At 43.0% G+C, this 22,603-nt stretch overlaps 1 protein-coding gene across 2 annotated transcripts in view; it reads right to left on the bottom strand.

Annotated features, from left to right (window-relative positions):
* The window catches only part of RETREG1 (reticulophagy regulator 1), a 122,083-nt gene that overhangs the window by 8,979 nt on the left and 90,501 nt on the right, over positions 1-22,603 (bottom strand). For both annotated transcript variants that reach the window (XM_060009647.1, XM_060009648.1), the window contains one exon: positions 829-955. In XM_060009647.1, the coding sequence (XP_059865630.1) occupies positions 829-955 (127 nt within the window). The remainder of the gene's footprint in view (positions 1-828; positions 956-22,603) is intronic.

The raw sequence follows: 22,603 nt of genomic DNA, 5'->3' as shown, positions 1-22,603 counted from the left end.
ATCCATATACAATGTTGCAACTTTAGTATGCTCAAAATGTGTCCGAATATAGTTCTATTACTCATTGAAGTTAGATTTCCTGTAACACGGTACAAAGAGAGGGATTTTAAATGAAGACATTCCTAAGTTCTTCCTTCCAACTACAGGTGGACATTCGTTTCCATAGCAGTGGAAGGGAAGGGGTCTATTGATGGTTCTGTAGCTCACCCGTGCTGTCAAGATACAGTGGAAGCTGCCTCTACACATAAAAAGCCTACAGTGGGCATTTCTTGTAACCCCTTTCAAACCACTCAACTCTCTCCTCGTGGGTTTTCATCTTTGTTGGGAAAATACTCATTCCATTTATATAATCACTGTGGATGTTTCTGCCAAAGACTTTCTTTCTTAAGCAAAGCATACAAGAATCTCCACCTTTTAGACTGAAAGTGAGACTCAGTTACCTCCAAAAACACCCTCAAAGGGCTATGTGTTCCTTTGACTTGAGAACCAGCCTAGATAATATAAACTGAAATTCTTAATAACACGTTTTTATCCTTGGTCTGGCTGAGAGGACAAATCATCATTCATTTTAGTTAATAAGCTACATAAATACGGATAAAATAGAAATCCAATCCAATTTCAAAATATAAGGTTAAGGATTTTCTAGTGCTAACAACACTAACATCTCTGAACCTCGCTAATATCAGTTTTTATGGCACGTGTTCGTAGTGTATTATATTCAGAATTGGAGAACCCTTACAGGCTGATAAAATAGGTTAATTCATTTGTTTCCAAGTTTATTTCACATTTTAAAGCACACACATCATTCTCCTTTTCTGGAAAACTTGCCTTGCCGGGGCTCTGCTGTTTAAACAGAGACATTTCTTGAAGAAACATGCTGAAATTCATCCATGATTCTGCAAGACAGTGGCTGAGCCTGGGTCTTTCATCTGGTTTGGAATTGATAACTTCCCAGCTAAAGAGAGAAAAAGAAAACCAAAACTTTTAACTGAATTGTGGATGATTCACTCAACATTTATTGCTTTAGCAGATATTCATTGAGCACCTCCTAGGAGGCACACTCTCTGGAAGAGCCATGTGAATTCAGAGATGAACAAGCCAGACACCTGTCTAAGGAAGATCACAGGCCAAGGCGAGCAACGAGCTCCACGATTATCTGGTCACAACGAAGGAAAAATAGAGGGTGGAGGCTTTGGGGCGTCTTCTCTGAAGATGCCACTTTTAGGCTATGATCTGGATTTGCACTATTTACCATAAAGGCTTGGAAGGGCTCCAGACAGAACAATGTACAGCATGTGCAAGAGGTCCTGTTGTGAGAAGGAGCTAAAGCACCATTGGTCCCAGTATGGCTGCAGGAGAGCGAACCAGAGAATAGCATTGCAGGGAGCTGGGATGGTAGGAAGAAACCTGATCATACAGGGCCTTGTGGGATTGTCAGAAATGGTTTAAACCTTAAAGGTAGTAAAGCCACAGTACCTTTAAAGAAACCTTGGCTTTAATCTTATCATTATCCTCGTCATCAACACGAACAAAGCATTTTCGGTCCACAGTTGATCCCTGTACAATGCTGCAGTTAATCCACCTATGTATAATTTATTGTTGGCCCTTCATATCTGTGGTTCCTCTGCATCCACAAATTTAGCCAACGACAGACCCTGTTGCACCGTAGAATTTACTACTGATAAACATCCACTCTAAGAGGACCCACGCAGTTCAAACCCAGGTTGTTCAAGGGTCGACTGTACACTCTGTTGGTCAACTCAGTAGAAAACTGTCAAACTCACCAGGATCTCACAATACCCCGTATTTGTCTAGAGTATCTTTTCCCGATCATCATCACAGAATGCGCTGGATGTGGTGTGTGTGCCAGGCACGTGCTGTGTGTGGGTCCCCGCCTTCCCACAGGAATGGTAGTGAGCTGAAAACTAGTAACAAACGCTCCAGGAAGAAGACATGCAAATACTGGGCATTTCCTGAAGTTACAATGCCATCAAGTTCAAATCCCACTCCTGCAATCCTAACTCATCACATAAATATACCAGCTCAAACAAGCTCTATTAAGGGTACCCAAATTCATCTATTACACAGATAATTTTAAACAAATGTGTCTAGCAGAGGACACACTGTTAGTGAAGTGTCCTCTGAGCTATGACTGCAAGGGTGTCAGGGTGAGACTGAGCTCTGGATTCAGCTCCAGTAGCCCTGTGACAAATTAAAACTACTCTGGCCCTTAGATGCTCAACTACCCAGAAATTGTGTACTTTAGATTCTGTTTCTTTTTAATAAACTTTCAAATCAACGAAATTGTAAATTAAATAATACATTTCCCTTTATCATATAAATTTTAAGTTATATTTAAACGAGTGCAATAGCATTAAAAAAGCAAAAAACAAAAAAAAGTAGTTCTTGTCCTTCCTCTTTGTTCTATTAGCCTCAACCAATGCTCTGCCAGAGAGCCACTGAGCTGCCTGGTGTTCAGGCTGATGCTACTCCACGAGGTAGACATTTGCCAAATGATTTCCCGACTGTTGTAAGAAATGAACTTTTGGGGACGTTTAGCTATCAGTTTATGCCTTCATTAACTCTTCCCACGCTCGAACCCCTGAGCAAGCCTGTTTACATTGGTGACCAAATCTAGCACTATGCATATCCTATGAATGATTCCAGACCTATTAAAAGAAACACTAAGTTTTTATGTTACATATAGTGGCCACTATCTGTAACAAAATCTTGCCAGTATGTCAGCTTAATGGGAAAAGATTTTGTACAGGAGAGTAAAAACTGAAATTGAACTGTGGCTTCCTTTCTAGAACAACATAGGCTTGTTACAAATTGGCAAGGGTAGGCTACTCTACTGCTCAGTGTATGACATAAATACAGATTTTAATTTCTGCTCTCTGTGCATACTGAGTAGTATTAAAGGATTTGGTTAACCTGTCTGGTTAACCTAACAAAAATCTAAGAAAAATCAACGAAAAACTTATAATGGAACTGTATATTATTATTTTAACAATTCCAATGGAATGGGTGAACATTTTGTATTTTGAAGCAAATTTTAAATATACTTCCATTAGGATAATGAACAAATAAAGTGAGTTGTGTTCAAAAATGAAAGATGGGCTTCCCTGGTGGCGCAGTGGTTAAGAATCCACCTGCCAATGCAGGGGACACAGGTTCGAGCCCTGGTCCAGGAAGATCCCACATGCGGCAGAGCAACTAAGCCCGTGCGCCCCAACTACTGAGCCTGCGCTCTAGAGCCCGCGAGTCACAACTACTGAGCCCGCGTGCCACAACTACTGAAGCCCATGTGCCTAGACCCTGTGCTCTGCAACAAGAGAAGCCACCGCAATGAGAAGCCCGTGCACCACAACGAAGAGTAGCCCCCGCTCGCCGCAGCTAGAGAAAGCCCGCGCGCAGCAACGAAGACCCAACGCAGCCAAAAATAAAAATAATAAAGTTCCCTTAAAATAAAACGAAGAAAGATGGAATGGATATGAAGGAACTCAAACTCCATGTTTATACCTGAACCTCAGGATCATAATGTTGAGAAAAGCATCACAGAGGTATATACACAGCATGATTTCATTTATATAAAGCTCAAAATCACATTAAGCTAACAGATATTTAAGCAAGGAAATGATTTAAAAAAAAAAAACAACAAGGTTCAGGAGAAGGGATACCTAAGATGAGGGTGTGTAGGGAATGAAACTTGAGATGGCAAGTGGGAGCTTCTTGGGTATTTGTCATATTCTATATCTTTTTTAGGTGCTGGGTACACAAGAATCGATGTATTTCTGTTCTTAAAGCTATACATGTACACGCATATGGTCTTGATTTAAAATTCCTGGATACTTAAATGTATAATCATTCTTTTTATTTAATGAGTAACATTCTTACACGAGTATATCCCACTTCACACCCTATAGTCAAAATACAAGTGTTACCCCCTGTGACGGTACTTCGGGACAATAAATTCCATTGTTACCTATATTTATTTTTAACAAAATCGCCTTAGGGAGTTCCCTGGTGGTCTAGTGGTTAGGACTCAGCACTTTCACTGCCATGGCCCGGGTTCAGTCCCTGGTTGGGGAACTGAAATCCCACAAGCCGTGTGGCATGGCCAAATTTTTTTAAAAATCGCCTTGAACAATTCTAATGAGATCTGAATTACTGTTACCATTACAAACAGAAATGAGAAATGCATCCTGTAAGTCATGAAAATATTATCTAACCAAATGGGTTTTGGGAAGAGTAGTAAACGTCTGAGATAAAATAAATGAATAGATTGTCCTGAATAAAATTGAATGGAAATATGTATGATTTCAGAAGAAAATCCGAATTCAAGGGCAAAGAAGAGGTGTCACTCTACATGTACACTCTAAATAAAACATGCACCTAGCCATCACTCTCTGGGAGTTTCATAATAGTTTTAAATTGTCCAGTGACTAATTCTGAGGACCAGTGGAACATACATTTCTAATGTCTTCCATTATATACAGTCTACCATTAATTTGTGTCACCACAGTTCAGTTTAGGGAATATAGTTACATCATATATTTGAATAATGCAGTTATGTAATTTAGAATAAGATGGGCCAATTGATGTCAGCTTTTCAAATTCCCTTCTTTTATAGACAAGGAAAGTGAAACCCACATTTTCTCAGCTAGTTCAGGGCAGAGCCTGACTGGAGACTCCTGATTTCCAACACAGTTCTCTTCCCTTTAAAACATGTGCCCCCTGCAAGGGAAGAATCAATTCAATGACATCTCCTCACTCTTTTCTAGAGTCAGGAGGAATGAGGTGTGATTGACCAGGATCAACACGGCATCATTTAAGACCTACCCATTCTGGAAAATAAGAGAACTTCCTGTGCAGAATCCAAATATTTATTGGAAAGTAAGATTCATACTTGATGGTTGGTCAACGATTAATACAAGTGACATCTGCACGTGTACACACACACACACACACAGGCTCTGAGTTGCTCCATAACGAAACTCTAGGTTTTCCTAGAGAGCCCTGTCTAGAAAACACATAATCAGAGAAAGGATCTCCTGTGAATACTGGACGATGCTAGGGAAACAGATCTTTCACATGGCGTGTGGCTGTCTTCCCACCATCCTTGGCGCTGATCAATGTGCAACAAAAGGCCCAACAAACAGAAAAGGAGGCTGAAAAACAGTGTGAATCTTTACCAAGTCCTTCACCAAAGAGTGTAAGTCTTCTATAGTTGAAGCTCATTCAAGGGAGAAAATTAGCTACCAATGGCTTCAGCATGAATATTCCAGGGCTTAGTTTTTTTCTTCCATAGTTTCAGAGAGAACATGCATTTTCCAGGTTCAAAGGGAAGTAAGGTCCTTTTGTGGGTCTGTCTGTCCTTCTTTCTTTCCTTCCCTTCTCTCTACCCTTGCCTGCTTCCTTCCTTCCAGCTAGTTTTCTCTCTCCTTCCTACCTCCCTCCAGCCAGGAGATAAGGACCTCTTAAGAGTCCCTCCCTCGTGACCACCAGCTCCAACTTCCCAGACTCTCCGAGAATCCAGTTCACGTGGTTCCCAGTGAGAAGCCACACCTCCCAGCCTTCCCACGGCCATGGCATCTTTCACATGGGCTCTGCCCAAGGATCTGCAGCTTGTGCAGAGCTTGCCAGAAAAGCTACCCAACAGAGGCCCTGGCAGATTCCGTTTAGTTACATTCTCCTTAAGAGAAACTAGAGGGACATATTTTTGACAAAAGACACTCGGCATGGTCAAGATAAGCAGCTGTTTACTGGTTCCACCAGTCCGAGAAGTTCTAAGGGAATAAGAATTAGAGAGATAGCCCCTCAGACAAGCAGCCTCGCTTTGGCACAGAAGGGAGCTCTGCTTGCCAGTAGAATCCGAAGCCAACACCCCTTCTTTCTGCCTCCATAACCCTACTAGAATACAATTAGGCATAGACGTTAGATGTGGCCAAAGTAATCTCGTTAGGCAGTTCCCACGTGGGAAGTGTGTGTGAACCCCAGGGCACTGTTTCAACAGCAGCTGTCACCGCCTCACTCCAGAAACTCTGATGGAGCAGGCCTGGGGTGACCTCAGAAACCTGCCTTTTGAATTAGTGTCCCAGGTGATTCTGAGGCACGTGTTTCTTATCCTAAGAGTTACAATAAGAAATACCCAGTGAAAAAGTGTCAGGCCGCACAGCAGGGAGGTGCCCCCCAGGTGGGTCCTGGCCACTACCTGAGTTGGGCATCAGAAGTGAGAGTCCAAAGAGGCTGGAGTTGGAGGGACAGAGTGTGGGGTGTAGAGCCTGCACAGAGAACACTGGCCACCTGCAGGGTCCCGTGGACCCTCCAGCTGAGGGCGCATGTGTGAGGCACAAGGCATGGGAAAGGACGAGAGGGAACAGAGTCCTGTGCTCACAGGGCTGGGAAGGATGCCTGGAAATCCTTCCCACCGACTAGACTGGAAAGCCTCAAAATTCACACGTCGGGTAGAGTACTCACAAGGGTCCTACCTCAGCAGCAGAGAATAATGAGCCCTAGACTGAATGCTGCTGTGGTCCTAACACGTCTTAAAAGCAACGTCCAAAAGGATCCAACTGATTTCAAGTAATTTAACTGTGTGATTTAAGTAATTTAACGTAGGAATAAAAAGTGGTGAGTTTTGTTATGAACCAAATAACCCACATGGTCAAACAGATCTGAATGATTTTAAAAATTTTTCTTTCATACCTATCTTTTTTTTTTTAGTTGAGTTTTCATTTATTTATAACATAGGAACTTACAAAAATGCAATTTTAAAAAGTATGTCATTTACAATGTCATCAAAAACACACCAAATTCCTAGGAATAGATGTTACTAAAGATGTATAAATCTCTACCCTAAAAACTACAAAACATTATTAAGAAAAACTAAAGAAGACCTTAGTAAATGGAGGAATATGTTCAAGGAGTAGACATATTGGCATATTGTAAACATACCAGTTCTCCCCAATTTGACCTACAAATTCAAAATCTCATCAGAATTTATAATGCCAATTGGCTGCCTAATCCTAAAATTTAAATGGGAATTTAAAGTACCAAGAACAGCCAAGGAAATCTTGAAGAAGATAAACAAAGCTGCAGACATATGCTACCATATTTCAAGCCCTACTATAAACGCTATTGAATACACACACACACACACGTATGAACACATAACTATAATTTTGTTTTTCTTTTATCTTTTGTGTATAGTTTTTAGTGTAGAGGGTTATGCATCCTTTAGGACATTTGTTCCTAGAAATCCGATGGGTTTTGATGCTATCATGAATGATGTACTCTTTTAATATATGCATAGTGATTTCCTTGCACAGTATTTATGCAAGAAAATGGCAAACTAATCGTGATAATAAATGATGACACTATAGTTCAGTGGGTAAAGAATTGTTTATTAACCGCTTTTCACTGAAGTATAGTTAATTTACAATGTTGTGTTAGTTTCAGGTGTACAGCAAAGTACCTTTCTTTTACATGATTGTGTACCTTCTTTCTTTAAAAGTCTACTTAACAAAAACAGTCTTTAAGTGTTATATTCAAAGACCAATTAGCCTTTGCACAGTTTAAGGGCTCCATACATGAACCGTGAATGCACTTGGTTTTCAGGGTGCAGCACACAGTTCTCCCCCTTAGGGGGCTCTGTGAGACTAAGAAACGTGACACCCAGGTGCTCTTTAAAAATAGACGGTAATTCTGGAGGAGAGAACACGTGCCAGCAGCCTGCTACATCTCTTTCACCCCAAGCGTCTTTGAGCACAACCAAAAATTATGCTGAAATAAATGAATCCTGGCAGAGAACAGATAATGTGTCTCAGTGTCATTTCCCCTCCGTTCATTTCAATCACCATGCACTGAGTGCGGTTGTCTGTCTGTCACCTGTCCCGCCTCAGGGATTTCGCGATGACTAAGGCACAGCCTCTATCCTGACCCCAAAGTGATTTCTCCCTCGCTCGTGGTATATATTTTACAAAATGACGTTTACAAAATGACATTTCATTGAATCTAGGGCTGTTGCGGGGGGGGGGGGGGGGACATTCAAAAACTAAGCTGGGGATTGGATATATGAGGAGATCCTGTTGAATATAAGATACTCTCTTTTCATTATTGTACACTTTACGGGATAATAAATCTTTTTAGCTTATACTAGTCAACCTAAAAGTCAGAAGGTATTTTTATAACTGAAAGTAATTTTTCAAAGCAAAAAAAGGGATTTTTTAATATATCAAAGCTCAGATCCTTTCACATATTTCTTCAGCTTTAGATTTGCGGAGATGATTACCAACAAGAGACAGGAATCGTGGAGCAGATGGAGAGAGAAGGAGAGGAGTGTGAGGCGGAGGCAGAGGGCACAAACGAAGCCTGAAGGTCGGGTCTGAGTTCCTGGGTTCTGCTGAGCCCAAAACAAATTCAAACATGGACGTCCTCTTTGTGGAGCCCATTCCCTTTTTCACCTTAAGCTGGTTTCAGTTTGGTTTCTGGCATTTGCAATACAAAATAAAGTGCCACAGGGCTTCCCTGGTGGCACAGTGGTTGAGAGTCCGCCTGCCGATGAACAGGACACGGGCTCGTGCCCCGGTCCGGGAAGATCCCACATGCCGCGGAGCGGCTGGGCCCGTGAGCCATGGCCGCTGAGCCTGCGCGTCTGGAGCCTGTGCTCCGCAACGGGAGAGGCCACAACAGTGAGAGGCCTGCGTACCGCAAAAAAAAAAAAAAAAAAAGGGCTACATTTTTCCAGGGAGGGGGTGGGCAATGCAGAACTGTAGAATATATTTTAAATTGTAAGGCAGAAACAACTATTAAAAAGAGTTATGGAATAAGATTCCACAGAGATCAGCATGACAATTTATTCACTTTTTTTTAAAGTCTTTAGTACCTGAATGGTTTCATTTGTTACTTTGTTCACTTTATTTTTTAATTTTTATTGAAGTATGGTTGATGTACAATATTATATGTTACAGGGGTACAATATAGTCATTCCCAATTTTTAAAGGTTATACTCCATTTATAGTTCTTATAAAATATTGATTATAGTCCCTGTGTTGTACAATATATCCTTGTAGCTTATGTTATACCTGACAGTTTGTGCCTCTTACTCCCCTCCCCCTATGTTGCCCCTCCCCCCCCCACTGGTAACCACTAGTTTGTTCTCTGTATCTGTGAATCTGTTTCATTTTTGTCGTATTCACTAGTTGATTGTATTTTTTAGATTCCACATATGAGAACACATAGTATTTTTCTTTCTCTGTCTGACTTATTTCACTTAGCATAATACCCTCCAAGTCCACCCATGTTGCTTCAAATGGCAAAATTTAATTCTCTTTTACAGGCTGAGTAATATTCCATTTTATGTACCACATCTTCTTTATCTATTCATCTGCTGATGGACACTTAGGTTTCTCCCATATCTTGGCAATTGTAAATAATATGCTGCTATGAACACTGGGGTGCATGTATCTTTTAGAATTAGTGTTTTTTAGAAAAACAGTTCTATTTAGGTGATGGTTTTAGTAGGAAGCCCCATCATTTTCTCTTGTAGCAATTTTTCAACTGTAGTTACTTTCCTTTGTAATGTTGACACCTCGTGAGACTTAAATGCCCTGAACGGATTCACAGATACGGCTCTGTCTTCAGCAGCTGACAGAACTTGACTTCTACAAGGCACATAAAATATCGAATGAAGGAATGGATATAAACAATGAACAGACATCAAACAAAGAAAAACAAATCAAAAATAGTTTAGTGACTTCTACTGATTTTTTTAATGCACCTAGCCGAATGCTTCTATACATTACCTATCACAGTAATTAGTGTGTATTCCTTTATATGTGTAGGAATACATCATAGGCAAAAAGTCTAAAAAATTTGGAAACCAGCGTTCACTTACATGGAATAGTTTTATTTTTTTTCCTTGGAAATGCAGAATTAAACTGCCTTCGAAATTAGGTAACCAAGAAATAGGACTCATTTATATCAAATGTTTCCTCAGGTGGAAATTAGTATTTTGTGTGGAATTCCTTCTGGCAAAACTTGGGCCCTAACGCCTGACTTCTCCATGGAGATCCCTGGACCCAGCGCCTTCTGTAGACATTACTCTCACATGGACCCACGAGCACCTGTGCGACCCGTGGAGACCGGACTGGGGCTTGTGAAGTTGGCCAGAATGTGAAACCCCATGAATATCCATCCTTCTGTCGGGATAGGGAAAATCAGTCCCTTGTTTGTTCCTGTCGGGTGACCTCAATCCACTGGAGAGTATTTTCAGCTATTGCTGTTTCCTCTCAAACACATGTGCACGTACACACACACACACACACACACACACACACACACACACACACCCCTTTCTGGTCACTTTTTAGATTTTCCATATCCTTAAGAACTCATATTGCAATAACCATTTCCAAAGATGTGTAGAAGAACCATCAAAGTGCCTCCAGAGAAAATACATTATTTTACACTAATCTATTTTATTTTTAATCCATAGGAATTGGAAATTGAAGGCAAACCATATTTTACAGAAAGTTAACAATGTCAACATCCCAAACTTCTGTAAAAGGGGATTTGCTCTAACCTAAGCTGTCACCTAGCAACCGGGACAAACAATTGCTTCACCCATCTTACCTATAAATATGCTTTGGCCCGGGAGCCCTCACCGCCCTGTCATTCTGGGCTGGTGACTAACGGTCTCATGTTCTCTGTTGGTAGTGAATATCTGTTGATATTAACCCCTGCATAATTTTTCTTACAAAGGTCAGTCAGTCTCCAGTTACAGATTTGAACATTTCTGAGTGCGACGTGTTAGAACTGTTTTTAATCCTCTGGATCCGTGTCGTGTTCCTCCGCGTGCAGGCGTGTTCGCGTGTGATTGTGTGTAGGCAGAGAAACGAAATAGAAACAGGGATCCTGTTTCCCTGCACACTCACTCACAGAATTAGAACCATGACAAAGCAAATAAGATATGTCAACTGGAGGATTAAATAAGCAAACACAAGATTAAGAAATTACAGAACACTCAATGTGAAATTCTCACTTTCTCAGACCAATTAACCACGTGGACAACTTCTCCCCCAGGAGGCGCCACCTGAGTGTTGGCTCTTCCTGCCCTGAGAAGCTGAGCCTCACCGCCCTCTGGGCAACTTGGTGTTTTATTTGGAGCTCTCTCGTTCTTTTCATATCAAGTCTCAAATGAACTAGCGATCAGTCACTTTGTGAAACTGCCCCTTTCTTCCTTCCACCTCAGTCTCTGCCCTGCCACTTCCCTGGGCGCAGAGATTATCAACTACCCAATCCACCGAGATCATCTGGAAGCCTGGCGCTCAGCTGCCCATCACGTTACTTCTTGTATGATTCTAGTTTCCATGAACAGATGCCAGTAGAAGTTATTTTCCAGCGTTTTCAATTTTGTTAACTTTTCAACAAGTAGACTTTCATAAGCCCAGGGCATGAACAATTTAAATTCCATTACCAGCTCCAAACAAGCTCCTACTTGAGACCTGCAGGAGATTAAACACCCTTTCGTTTGTGAACACAGAGATTTGCTTTAATCACTACCCCTGAGGGAAGAAAAGGTTTCTACTTTATCCCCAAAGGACAGATAATACCTGAGAACCAGGAAACACTCCCCAAGGAAAACAGAAATTGTTCTTGTAAGGCAAGTTTGCTAATTCAGATATAAGCCTTTCTTTTGCATTCTGTTTGGGATCCACAATTTCCAATGAAGTACCGTCCAGGATTTACTGCAGTTGGAATCAAAAGGAAATGTCCTCTCCCTGCCTTTTTCTCTCTTTTTTTTTAACCTCTGGCCTAGTTACATGAAACCTAAGCTTCTGTGACAATACCGAAGAACGTATTGCTTATGGTTCAAAAATTTTTCATTAACAATATAGTTCCTCATTTTGTTTTTTGAGAGACCTTACCCATCACACTGGGCTGGAACAGGTATATACAACCCAAACAGACTGAACGATGATAAAGTGCCTCCAGAGGGCTTTTTGAATGAAGGCCAATTAAATTTTGTTGGGAGAGTTTGTCGTCAGCCTTTGTGTTGAAGGCAGTACCTTGGAATATGGCAAACCTGGAGTCAGTGACTATCAGTCATTGAGATATTTATTCAAAATGCTACACTGTTAAAGTATAGGCCACAGTCCCACCTTAGTCCTTTAAAGACTGCATCTCCCATTTATCTTCATTTAAAAGCCGGTGAATGATGTTGGTGACTGTTAAAGGAACATACCCTTACCAAGAGGATCCCTGCTGTCAGTCACAGAAAACAATGAGAATCGCATTCTGATGTCGTACTGCTTGCTAAATTGGCCCTCGGCCTCCCTCAAAAGCAGAGTTTTAACAATAAGCTATTGTATGGATATTGCATTTTTTTTTTTCCGCGGTACGCGGGCCTCTAACTGCTGTGGCCTCTCCCGTTGCGGACGCGCAGGCTCAGCGGCCATGGCTCACGGGCCCAGCCGCTCTGCAGCATGTGGGATCTTCCCGGACCGGGGCACGAACCCGTGTTCCCCTGCATCGGCAGGCGGACTCTCAACCACTGCGCCACCAGGGAAGCCCTATTGCATGTTTTAATGGTAAATTATGTAATACTCAACAGCAGCATGGCGGGAAGGTGGGGATGTATTTGGGAGCGGGGAGGGCACGAACTAGAAAGGAGTATGTGCGGAGGCAAGGGAGAAGTGGATCTGGGCACAGGTTACCGAGGAGGCATCTCTTGCCCAGGGAGGGTGTGCAGTGGTTGATGCTACGGAGTGAGGACAAATTTCAAAAGAACGTATTTCTCCTAATGATAGTTTCTTTAGGAAAACAAAATTCTAAAAAGTAATTAATAGAGCCTGTCTGCTTTAGAGAGTGGGCTTCTACGGGATGGCATTTCCCCCACGTTCTCATACACATAGAACAGCAATAAAAATCTGGCTGATAATTAACTAAAAAGGAGTTGCCTTCAGTGCATTTCTCACCACCTTGATAACCGTCATTGTGTATTTTATACCTGAAGACTGAAGGGGTTCCTGAAAACACTTACTTAAAGAGTTCCTCCGACATTTCACTTCCACTCACATTATAAATTCGCTCAGGAAAACTTTTTCTTAAAAATTTGTATTCCCTTGTGCGGTGAAGTTCAGTGAAAGTAAATGAGACTGGAATGATCTAGGCTGACCCTTATGCCCGTGAGAGAGGTGCCTGCCATCTCCCCCATCCTCCTTCATTTTTGCAGACACTCACACCTGCCCCCAGAGTCCAAGTTCCTGTCCGTGGTGTTCAGGAGAATCTAACGGCTGCCACACGCGCTTTCTGTACGTGTAAACTGCCAAGCCGGCGTATTGGAGATCATCTGTTTGCCCAGTCTTCTAGCCACTTCCAGGAAGCCGCCGACAACCGAATCAGATCTCCTAGGCAAGTGCCTGTGTGTTCACAACTCCCGCAGCTCTCTCCGGGGCACACGGTTACATCCATACCCCTTTCTCCTCTCCCTCTAGGTCGCTGTCTACTGGATTGGCTAGTCAGTAAAATGTTAAATGCCTTCTTGTTTTTATACACACATAGAATGTATTATTATCCCATGTTCTGCTTGTACTCTATTGTAGCGATGCAAAATTTGCCACCCCAAGTTGTCTCTTTGGCATGCATATTATTTCGAGGTGAAAACAATCAAGGCCCCAAAAAACTCAGGAAGAAACTTTGGCCTTCCCCCTAACTGCCTAAAATAATGTATCAACAGATAGAGGGCTTGTTCCAAGAAGCAAGCTAGCAGCAGAGACATTTGCCAGGAATATGGGCTGAGTGTGGTGGTGAGGGAAACTCAGCAGGACCTAGAGATCAGAGCCCACTCTGTGTCCCATTGTCTCTTCCTGGCCCAGCAAACCTTTACTTACCAAACATTTGCTTTTCTACCTCCATGTCAATTGCCTTCCTAGCCTTTGAAGTTCCAGACCACTATCCTCAACACCTCTTTTGTCTTTAGCTGAAGACGGTAGTTCAGGTGAGGGTTTTGGCCATTCTGGAAAGTTACTCAGTTCTCCTAGGTCTCTCCCATGTGTACAGGCTATTAAACTTTTGTTTTTCTCCTGTTAATCTTCTCGTGCCGATTTAATTCTTACACCAGCCAGAAGAACCTAGAAGGGTAGGGGAAAATTTCTTCCTCCCCGACACGATAATCTACTAACATGAAACAGACTTGATAAGAGCCTATAGAGTAAGATGAAATAGCTCTTTGATCAACCTTAATCATTTATTTGGTTGGCCGAAAGTTCGTTCAGGTTTTTCCGCCAGATGGTATGGAAAAACCCGAACGAAACTTTTGGCCAAACCAATACTTTTCCCATGTGAGAACCATCTAGAACCACAAGGACAAAAGTACTGTGAAATGGCATTTAACTGGGCCTGGACCTTCCAAGGGTTGTCTCCACCCAGTTAGGGAGATCAATTAAGTGGTGCGAAATATTTCATCCTGAGCCCCTTGTGAGTTCATCAGCCTAGGTGAGAGCCACAAAGGTAATGAGTCTTCAGGGAACTGACCACAGCCAAAAGGGAACCAATGGAGCCAGATGGTCAAAGAAAATCACCTATACTTAAACAACACAATGACTATTTTAAACAAACATTCACCGAAAGACAGAGAGAGATATCTTTTAATCATTGTCTTGAAAGATGTTCTAGGTTTAGAATTGTATTTTGATCAGAACTTAATTTATTATGTATATTCTTCTTGCTTTTTTTTTTTCCCTAGCTCATGCTACCACAATGCATTTTCAAGAAATGGAAAAAATGGCTCATCAAAATGTTGGGTTCTAGAAAAGGTAATTGTTTTTAAAGACAGATATCTGCCTTTGTTTCTCTTACAAACAAAGCCCATACCTTCTAATCTATGTAATCTTTAACAAAACTATCCAGTGACAACATGACTTGAGTGATCCCTCTACATACCACAGCCACTAGACACCCCAGACGCTAAGAAGATGATTAGGTTCACTTAAAAATTCAGTTCACTTTGATTATATAGTCCGAGAGGCCAGGAATGAACCAACTCTGTGAATTCTGTTCTGAATTGACTCTTTGGAATCATAAGAGGAAATGAAATTAATGTTCTTTAAACAAATTATGCTAAAGAATGCCACAGATCAGTGGCACGGCGACCACAGAAGTCCCTGGGAGGCTGTTCTGACTGGTCCACAGGAGGAATTCGGGTTTCTCAAGTCTATAAAATAAGGAGCTGGACCAGATCGGATAGTAACTGTTTTTGGATAATGGCCCCCTTCAAAATACCTCGGGAATTCAGAGGGTCCATGGGCCCCGGGTTGACTGCTGCTGGATTCGATAATCAATGATGCCTTCTGCTCAAGGACTTTATAATCCACTCACGTTTACCTAAAAGGCTGAATTTAGGAAAACTCTAAATATGTCCTCTACTTTTATGAAATAAACATTTATCTTCTCCTATAAAGAGTTGATTTAGAAATTGATATGAACTTGAGAGAGGAATACTTGAAGCTGGCAATATCCCTTAACACATCCCTGGTGGTACTGATGGGAAAGAGAATCTCAGCCAGCAGCTCTCAGTGACCCTTCAAGTACTGATGTCAAAGTGTCAGATCTCAGGCCGAAAGAGGTTCCCAGCAAACAGACCTCCTAATAGGCTGAGAAGGCCCAGTCTGCTTCCATTTTCTGAGGCTGTGAGGGTATTAAAGATGTAAAATGTCAATATCTGTGGTCCTATAATGGAGAAACTTAAAGCCATATGAGGAATTTGATCTTTCCTTTACAATGGGTTGCGGATTTCCAGGCCCTGGGGACTGCAAGGCCAGGGCAGATGCCCAGCTGGCCTGCCTTCTGTAGGCTCAGTCAGTTGGACCCCTGAAATTCTGTGTTTGGTCAAAGCAGGGACCTGTGATTTCACTGGAAACAGTAGAGCAGGAGACCAAAGAGATGGAGGTCAGAAGCTAAAGGCAAATTTACCAGAAACAATGGGCACTCCTACCTGTCAAGGCCTAATTACCTGACAGTCATTCAACTTCCTTTCTTAGATTTTCATCATGGGCTTTTTTTTTTTTTTTTTGCGGTACGCGGGTCTCAGGCTCCGGACGCGCAGGCTCAGCGGCCGTGGCTCACGGGCCCAGCCGCTCCGTGGCATGTGGGGATCCTCCCAGACCGGGGCATGAACCCGTGTCCCCTGCATCGGCAGGCAGACTCTCAACCACTGCACCACCAGGGAAGCCCTCATCATGGGCTTTAGAAGAGCTATCACAGTCTATCTTCATCCGTTGCAAACAGTGGTCACTTTTAAGCTGTTTTTTCAGCATTAGATAACTTTCCTATTCCCTTATCTGGGCTGGTGTAGGTGATTAATTCTCAACCATACTAATGAGTAACTGACATGAATATTCTTAGACTCAGGGTAGAACCTGAATGCTGACTGGAGACTAAGAAACCAAGCAGTACACCCTTGGGGCAGTCAACTCAATCCAATAAATATTAACCTACAAATACGTGCTGCGGGAGTTATAGAAGTTCCAGTTGAGTTAGGGCTTGCAACAAAGATTGGCGTTCTGGCATGAAACACATCCCCATGAATTACTCATGATTTCTAGTTTCATTTATTTAAAGAGGAGCAAGAATTTAATGACGAATCAAACAACCCACATAAAGGATCATTCTCAATTTTTATGCCTATCCCCCACCTACCTTTTCAGCTGTTTCTCCACTTTTTTTAAAAAGCATGATTTACCAGCAACTGGCCCTTACTGATTCTAATACATTCGACAGTTTTCTTAGGGATAAACAACTGTATGTATTAAGATATAAGTTTGCCCGTTGTGTCAAAGGTCTAAGTGATGGGTTTAAACAAGAGAGCACTTCATTTCTCCCTCATGGACAGCAGAACATAGTGGTCCAGGGCTAACACAGGATCTCTATAATGTTGAAGACCCAGGCTCTTTCCATCTTAATACTCCATATATTCTCGAATCACACAGTCATCCCATGGACCACTGCAGCCAGCAGGGAGGGGAAAAAGGAAGCGGAGGGCACTCCCTCTCCCTTGAAGTCATGGCCTGCAAGTTGCATGCAAAGCTTTCACCCACCTCCCACTGGCTGGAATGTAGTCACACGGCCATACCTGGCTGCAAGGGAACCTAGGACATGTAATTCAATTGCTGGTGGCCATCATCGGGCTGAAACTTGAGATTCTACTATCGAAGGAAAGGAAGTCGAGTATTTGGGAACAACCAGTAGACGCTCCCACAACAATACTCCTTTTGATCTCGTATTTCATCAGTTTACATAATTTATAATTAAAATTATGCAATTACAGTAGCAATGACAACGGGCCTTAAGAGATTTGAGAATGAACGCTCTGACTCAGTAAGCACATGACTCAAATGGTGGAAGCGGGGAGGCAAACGTGTTCTCTAAAGGGCCGGAGGGCAAATATCTGGGGCTCTGCTGGCCATACAGTCCGTGTACGCAACTCTGCCATTACAGCGTGAGGGCAGCCACAGACAACGTGCAAATGGAAGAGCGTTCCAACAAAGTTTGATTTATAAAAATGGGCTGTGGGGTGGATTTGGCCTCTGGGCTGCACTGACCTGCTGGGTTCAGGGTGTCATGGGCTTCAGCCATGTGGTTATACAGCGGTGACGGGGATCACTGATTAGCCCAGCAAGCCAACCGGGAACCATTCCAAGAGCTTTTAGTCTAAGGACACCTTTCACTTACTGTGCACGTACCAAGGGCCAGGAACTACATTCGGAGCTGTATAATCCTCTCAACAATCGGACAAGGTGGGTAAAATGCTCCCGTTTTCAGATGAGAAAGCAGACACGACCAAGAAAACCCAGATTTGAACCCAGGTCTTTCCAGCTCCAACCCACCAGCCTCCCAAGCCTGTGGTTAGAAAAACAGTCCTTTTGCCAATAACACATGAAACATAAGCACACAATTTCCTGTCACATTGCTGGTGAAGCTGTTGTATGCCAGGTTTGACTTGTCAAGTATTAGAATGAGAAAGGTTTCCTCTGATCTTAAAACAGTCCTTGCCCTCAAAGTTTACCCAGGTTTTAGCAAAAGGCACCTAACTTTCAGATTTGTCCTGGGTAGAGCTGCTAAGGTCTCAAGCTTCAGAACACTGGTATCTAACGGAGGGGGAAAAGTCAAGGTGCCATCGAAGTCACTGAAAACTTTTAGGGTCTTTTCAAAGTTTATCTAAATAAACAAAGATTATACCCCACCCCTCCCACCTCCCACCCCAACCTCTTACCCTAGTGCAGCGGGCTTCACCCACATAAGCACTCCACCCTCCCCAGGAATGGCAGACCATCACACTCTTTCCAGAACCTTCCTGACCAGGCCTCACAACCCTTTGAGAGCTCCAGGCACCATTTCCAGTTTATAGGAGCTGGCAAGAAAGAAAGACGTCATCTGCTATCAAACCTTCAACACTTAGGGAACAAACCGTCTCCCATGTTCCCCTCTGCTGTGCCCCAAAAAGGGATTATCAAGTACTTCCTTTATTGTCGCTGCCAGCATTTCTCGTATCTTAGTTTACTGAGCAAATCTCTTCTTGTTTCAGCAAGCATGTCGATTAATTCTGGGTTTATAATCTATTGATGTGTATATTCCTTTTATTACGAAATCTACATCTCAAAGTCTTCCTTCATACAAACAAATACGCTTCTGAAAGGAAGTGTTTCAAGTATTACAAAACGGGGAAATTATGACTGTTTAGAATTCACGCTCAGTTTAATTACTTTGGAAGGAAGGTTATCCACCACTCATGTTACAAGCTACTCCAGAAACACTGAGTTCATTTCTTAGAGAAGGGAGCCCCGTTTAAACATACATATGACCCCTAATTAGTGAGCCCTGCATAGAACGCTCTCAGTAGGAGACACGAGTGATTCCCCAAACTATAGAAACACATCTGTAATCCCCTCATCTTGTCTGAAGACGAAGTTTATAGGCATAATTTCTAGAGGCATAATGTGAAGACGCTCCACTGATAGATGCGCTTGTTTTCTTTTCAAAAATAAAACACTTGCTTAGGGTTCAGCGAAAACCCCACCAGGAGATGTCACTTCCGGAGTCACGGGATACTACTGGTGCACGGTCGCTCCCTCTGTTTACAGCTAGCAAAGAGGCTGCGTCACGCTGGTAATGACTATGGGACACCCCTTAAGCACTACCACAAGTGGGTGTCTGCCCAGCTCTGGAGGACCAGTCTCCACCCTGGAAACAGAGCAGCCCGTCATAAATCACAGTTATGGGGGAGAGGAGGCATCTGGGGGTCCGGCCTCCCCCTCACCTCTTTCCATATCAGGCACTCACAACTGCAGCCCCCCTCCAAGAGGAAGACTCTGCCGTCCGACGGTCCCTCCCCAGATGCTGCTGAAGCCACAGAGCAACGCCTTTAATAGCCCTCGGTGGCGCTGTCCCAGTGGGTGACAGTCACGCCCAGGCCAGGCTGATCCTGCAAAAATGAGGCTGTTGGCGGGGTGGGTGGGGGGGCAGAGTGTTCTGGCCTGGAAGGCTCACGGGAGTCTCCTCCCAAGGGTAACACATCTGTCCTCTTGAGCACTGAGCTTGTGTGTGTCTCCCAGGAACAGCCAGGACACTCCCTACCCCACTGTTTCCCAATGTCTGCATCAGGACACTTTGTGACATAGAGGTATTGCCATGTGTTGCTACATGCAGGTTTATCCCCTCGCCTTTGCCGACTTGGGATCCAGAGGTGGCGGGTACCAAGGGTAAGAAAGCAGTTCCTGGTCTGAAGGCACCAGGGGAAAGATATAAGAGAGAGAACGGATGCAGGAGAGGATGAGAGAGAAATCAGAAAAAATTCAGGTAGAAACGTCCTGCCTGATCATCTCACTCACAAAACACTGCATGAGATGAGGTTACTCTGGCCAAAAAGCCAGAAGCCAGGACTCCCCCAGGAGGTCGTGTCTATCTTCCTATCCAGAGTTCACTGGCGGTTTCACAAGAATGGCTGAAGAAACATAAACAGAGTTTTAACTCACTTCTGCCTGAAGGTCTTTCCTCTGACTTTGGGCTGGTTCTTATTATACATTCTTACTAAGCTGCCACGTGGCCAGCCAGCCCCAGAAACCAACTGAAATCCCTTGACTTTAGTTGAAAGAGAAGTGTGATTACTGAAGACAATTTCTGATTTTCAAAGCAACCTTTCTTTAAACACTGCAAGCTGATGTCCCATTTTCTCAAACACAAAATGGAGGCGTTGAATTTCTTTCACCTTAACTCCAACCTATAACTGACCTTCTCTAGAATTGAATCGCTTTTTGTTCCCTTGTCTTAAGTTTAAAACTAGGTGAGTGGGACACTTCATTTTCTGTTTCTTCATACAGATGTATATATTGGATTTGCCTGCTAGCCGTGGTTATTCTCTTGGTAATCACTTTATCTCACTCTGGTGCAGAAAGGGTTTGAGGTCGCTTATGAAAGTACACAGATAACAGGGATAAAATAAACACCTCAGCGAGCAGAGCCTATTAGTCCACAGGATGTATCTGTACAAAATGGTGCACCTTGTCCAGGAGGTGCAGCCCCTCACGAGGGCACAGGGCTTGGGGGTAGAGCCTGGGATGGACGTCAATCCCCCACTGGCTCTCTCAGCTGGATGCCTTGTACACGTCCCCTGCCACCACGGGGGTGATGGCCCTACAAAGGAACGAGGCTAAAAGGCCTGACGGGAGAGAAAATAGGAAAGCCCAGGGGAAGAAGGGCATACAGACGTGTATCCAGAGGGTCCCATATACTATCTAGAAGGGAGCTGTAATTTTACCTCCAAATGGCTAAATCAGATTCACGGTGCCCATACGATTAAAACAAACCAATTAGACAAGAGACAACATGTGCCGTGAACTCCCTCCTGTGGGTACTCAGCTCACTGTCGGATGCGTTGGGCAGACATCCTTGTTCCCCAGAGAAGGAGTAAATACTTTGACTCAACACACGTCACTGGCATGACACCCATGCTCACTTGGGTTAAATCAATTACAGGAAGGATCAAAACAATGTGAACCAAACACACACCCCTTGTGGCCCTATGCAAACAGACCATCTAGACCAAACCAACCAGGAATGCACCAACTCTGTACACACCCGTGGTTGAGCCCACCATCTAGAGAGTGGATGGACTGCACATACTGAACATCCCCCGTATTGTCATATATTCTGTGCTGCTTAAGGAAGTGTATAACTTATGTAAGTATTATTATTAACTATTTTTTGAGGACTTACTCTGAGCCATTCACTAAGCTAAATATTTAATGTGGAATACCATATTTAATCTATAGGACAAACCTATAAAGGGAGTATTATTATCCCCATTTTATTGATAACAAAATGAAATTCAGAGAGGCCACCCAGCTAGTCAATGGTGAGGTTGGGATTTGCAGCCAGGATTGGAAACAGCTTTGCATCATTCCACAGACCATGTCTGCAGTCACTCTACAGGATAGTTAAAATAGTTAGGTGTTTATGCCTAAAGACGTGAGCTTCAACTAACTAGGAAGTTATTCTATATAAATAAGTATATTCATCAAGACCCCTGGAGCATTCCTCTGTTAGGAAGAGATGTCACTGGTCTGCAAGTTTTTTTAAAAACAGGAGAAGGAGCCAGATGGTAAGTTTTACCATCAATATCCTTCCAAACAGTGTGATAAAATTTTATAAAAACAAATAGTAAACATTTTTTTCTCTCTCTAGTAGTTTTATTTATTTATTTATTTTTTCAATTAATTTATTTTTGTCTGCGTTGGGTCTTCGCTGCCGCGTGCGGGCTTCTCTGCGGTGGCTTCTCTTGTTGCGGAGTACGGGCTATAGGTGCGTGGGCTTCAGCAGTTGTGGCTCGCGGGCTCTAGAGCGCAGGCTCAGTAGTTGTGGCACACGGGCTTAGTTGCTCTGCGGCATGTGGGATCTACCCGAACCAGGGCTCGGACCTGTGTCCCCTGCATTGGCAGGTGGTTTCTCAACCACTCGACCACCAGGGAAGCCCCCCTCTCTTAGTAGTTTTAAAATAAAGCCCCAAAATTCATTGACGTTCTTCAGGAAAAAAGGGGTTCGTGTCCTCTCCCCTCAAATCTGTATTCTTTCTCTGCTTGAGCAACAGGACATGGTAGAAATGATGCTTGGCCAGTTTCTGGACCCAGGCCTTAGGAAACTACCAGCTCATACTTCATACCCTTTGAGGCAATGATTCCCCTAATGAGAAAAATTAAAGTGGCAAAACCATCTGGAATCATAGAGTAATAGTAATATAGGTGGAAAAATCCAAAGGATAGCATATTTTGTAGGCATTAAAAATGCTCCCCAGGGGACTTCCCTGGCGGTCCAGTGGTTAGGATGCCATGCTTCCAATGCAGGGGGCGCAAGTTTGATCCCCGGTTGGGAAACTAAGATCCCACATGCCACAGGGCGTGGTCAGAATAAAATAAAATAAAATAATAAAATAAAATAAAAAAGTAAAATAAAACAAAACAAACTAAACTAAAATAAAAATGCTCCCTAAATGTTTAATGCCACTGGGAAATGCTTATGAGAAGAAAAAGCAGCATACAAAATTGTATGT

This window comes from Delphinus delphis, chromosome 3 (genome assembly GCF_949987515.2).
Source record: "Delphinus delphis chromosome 3, mDelDel1.2, whole genome shotgun sequence".
Taxonomy (NCBI): Eukaryota; Metazoa; Chordata; class Mammalia; order Artiodactyla; family Delphinidae; genus Delphinus; species Delphinus delphis.
Note: the sequence above shows the minus strand (reverse complement) of the source record. Positions and strands in the feature narration are given on the sequence as shown.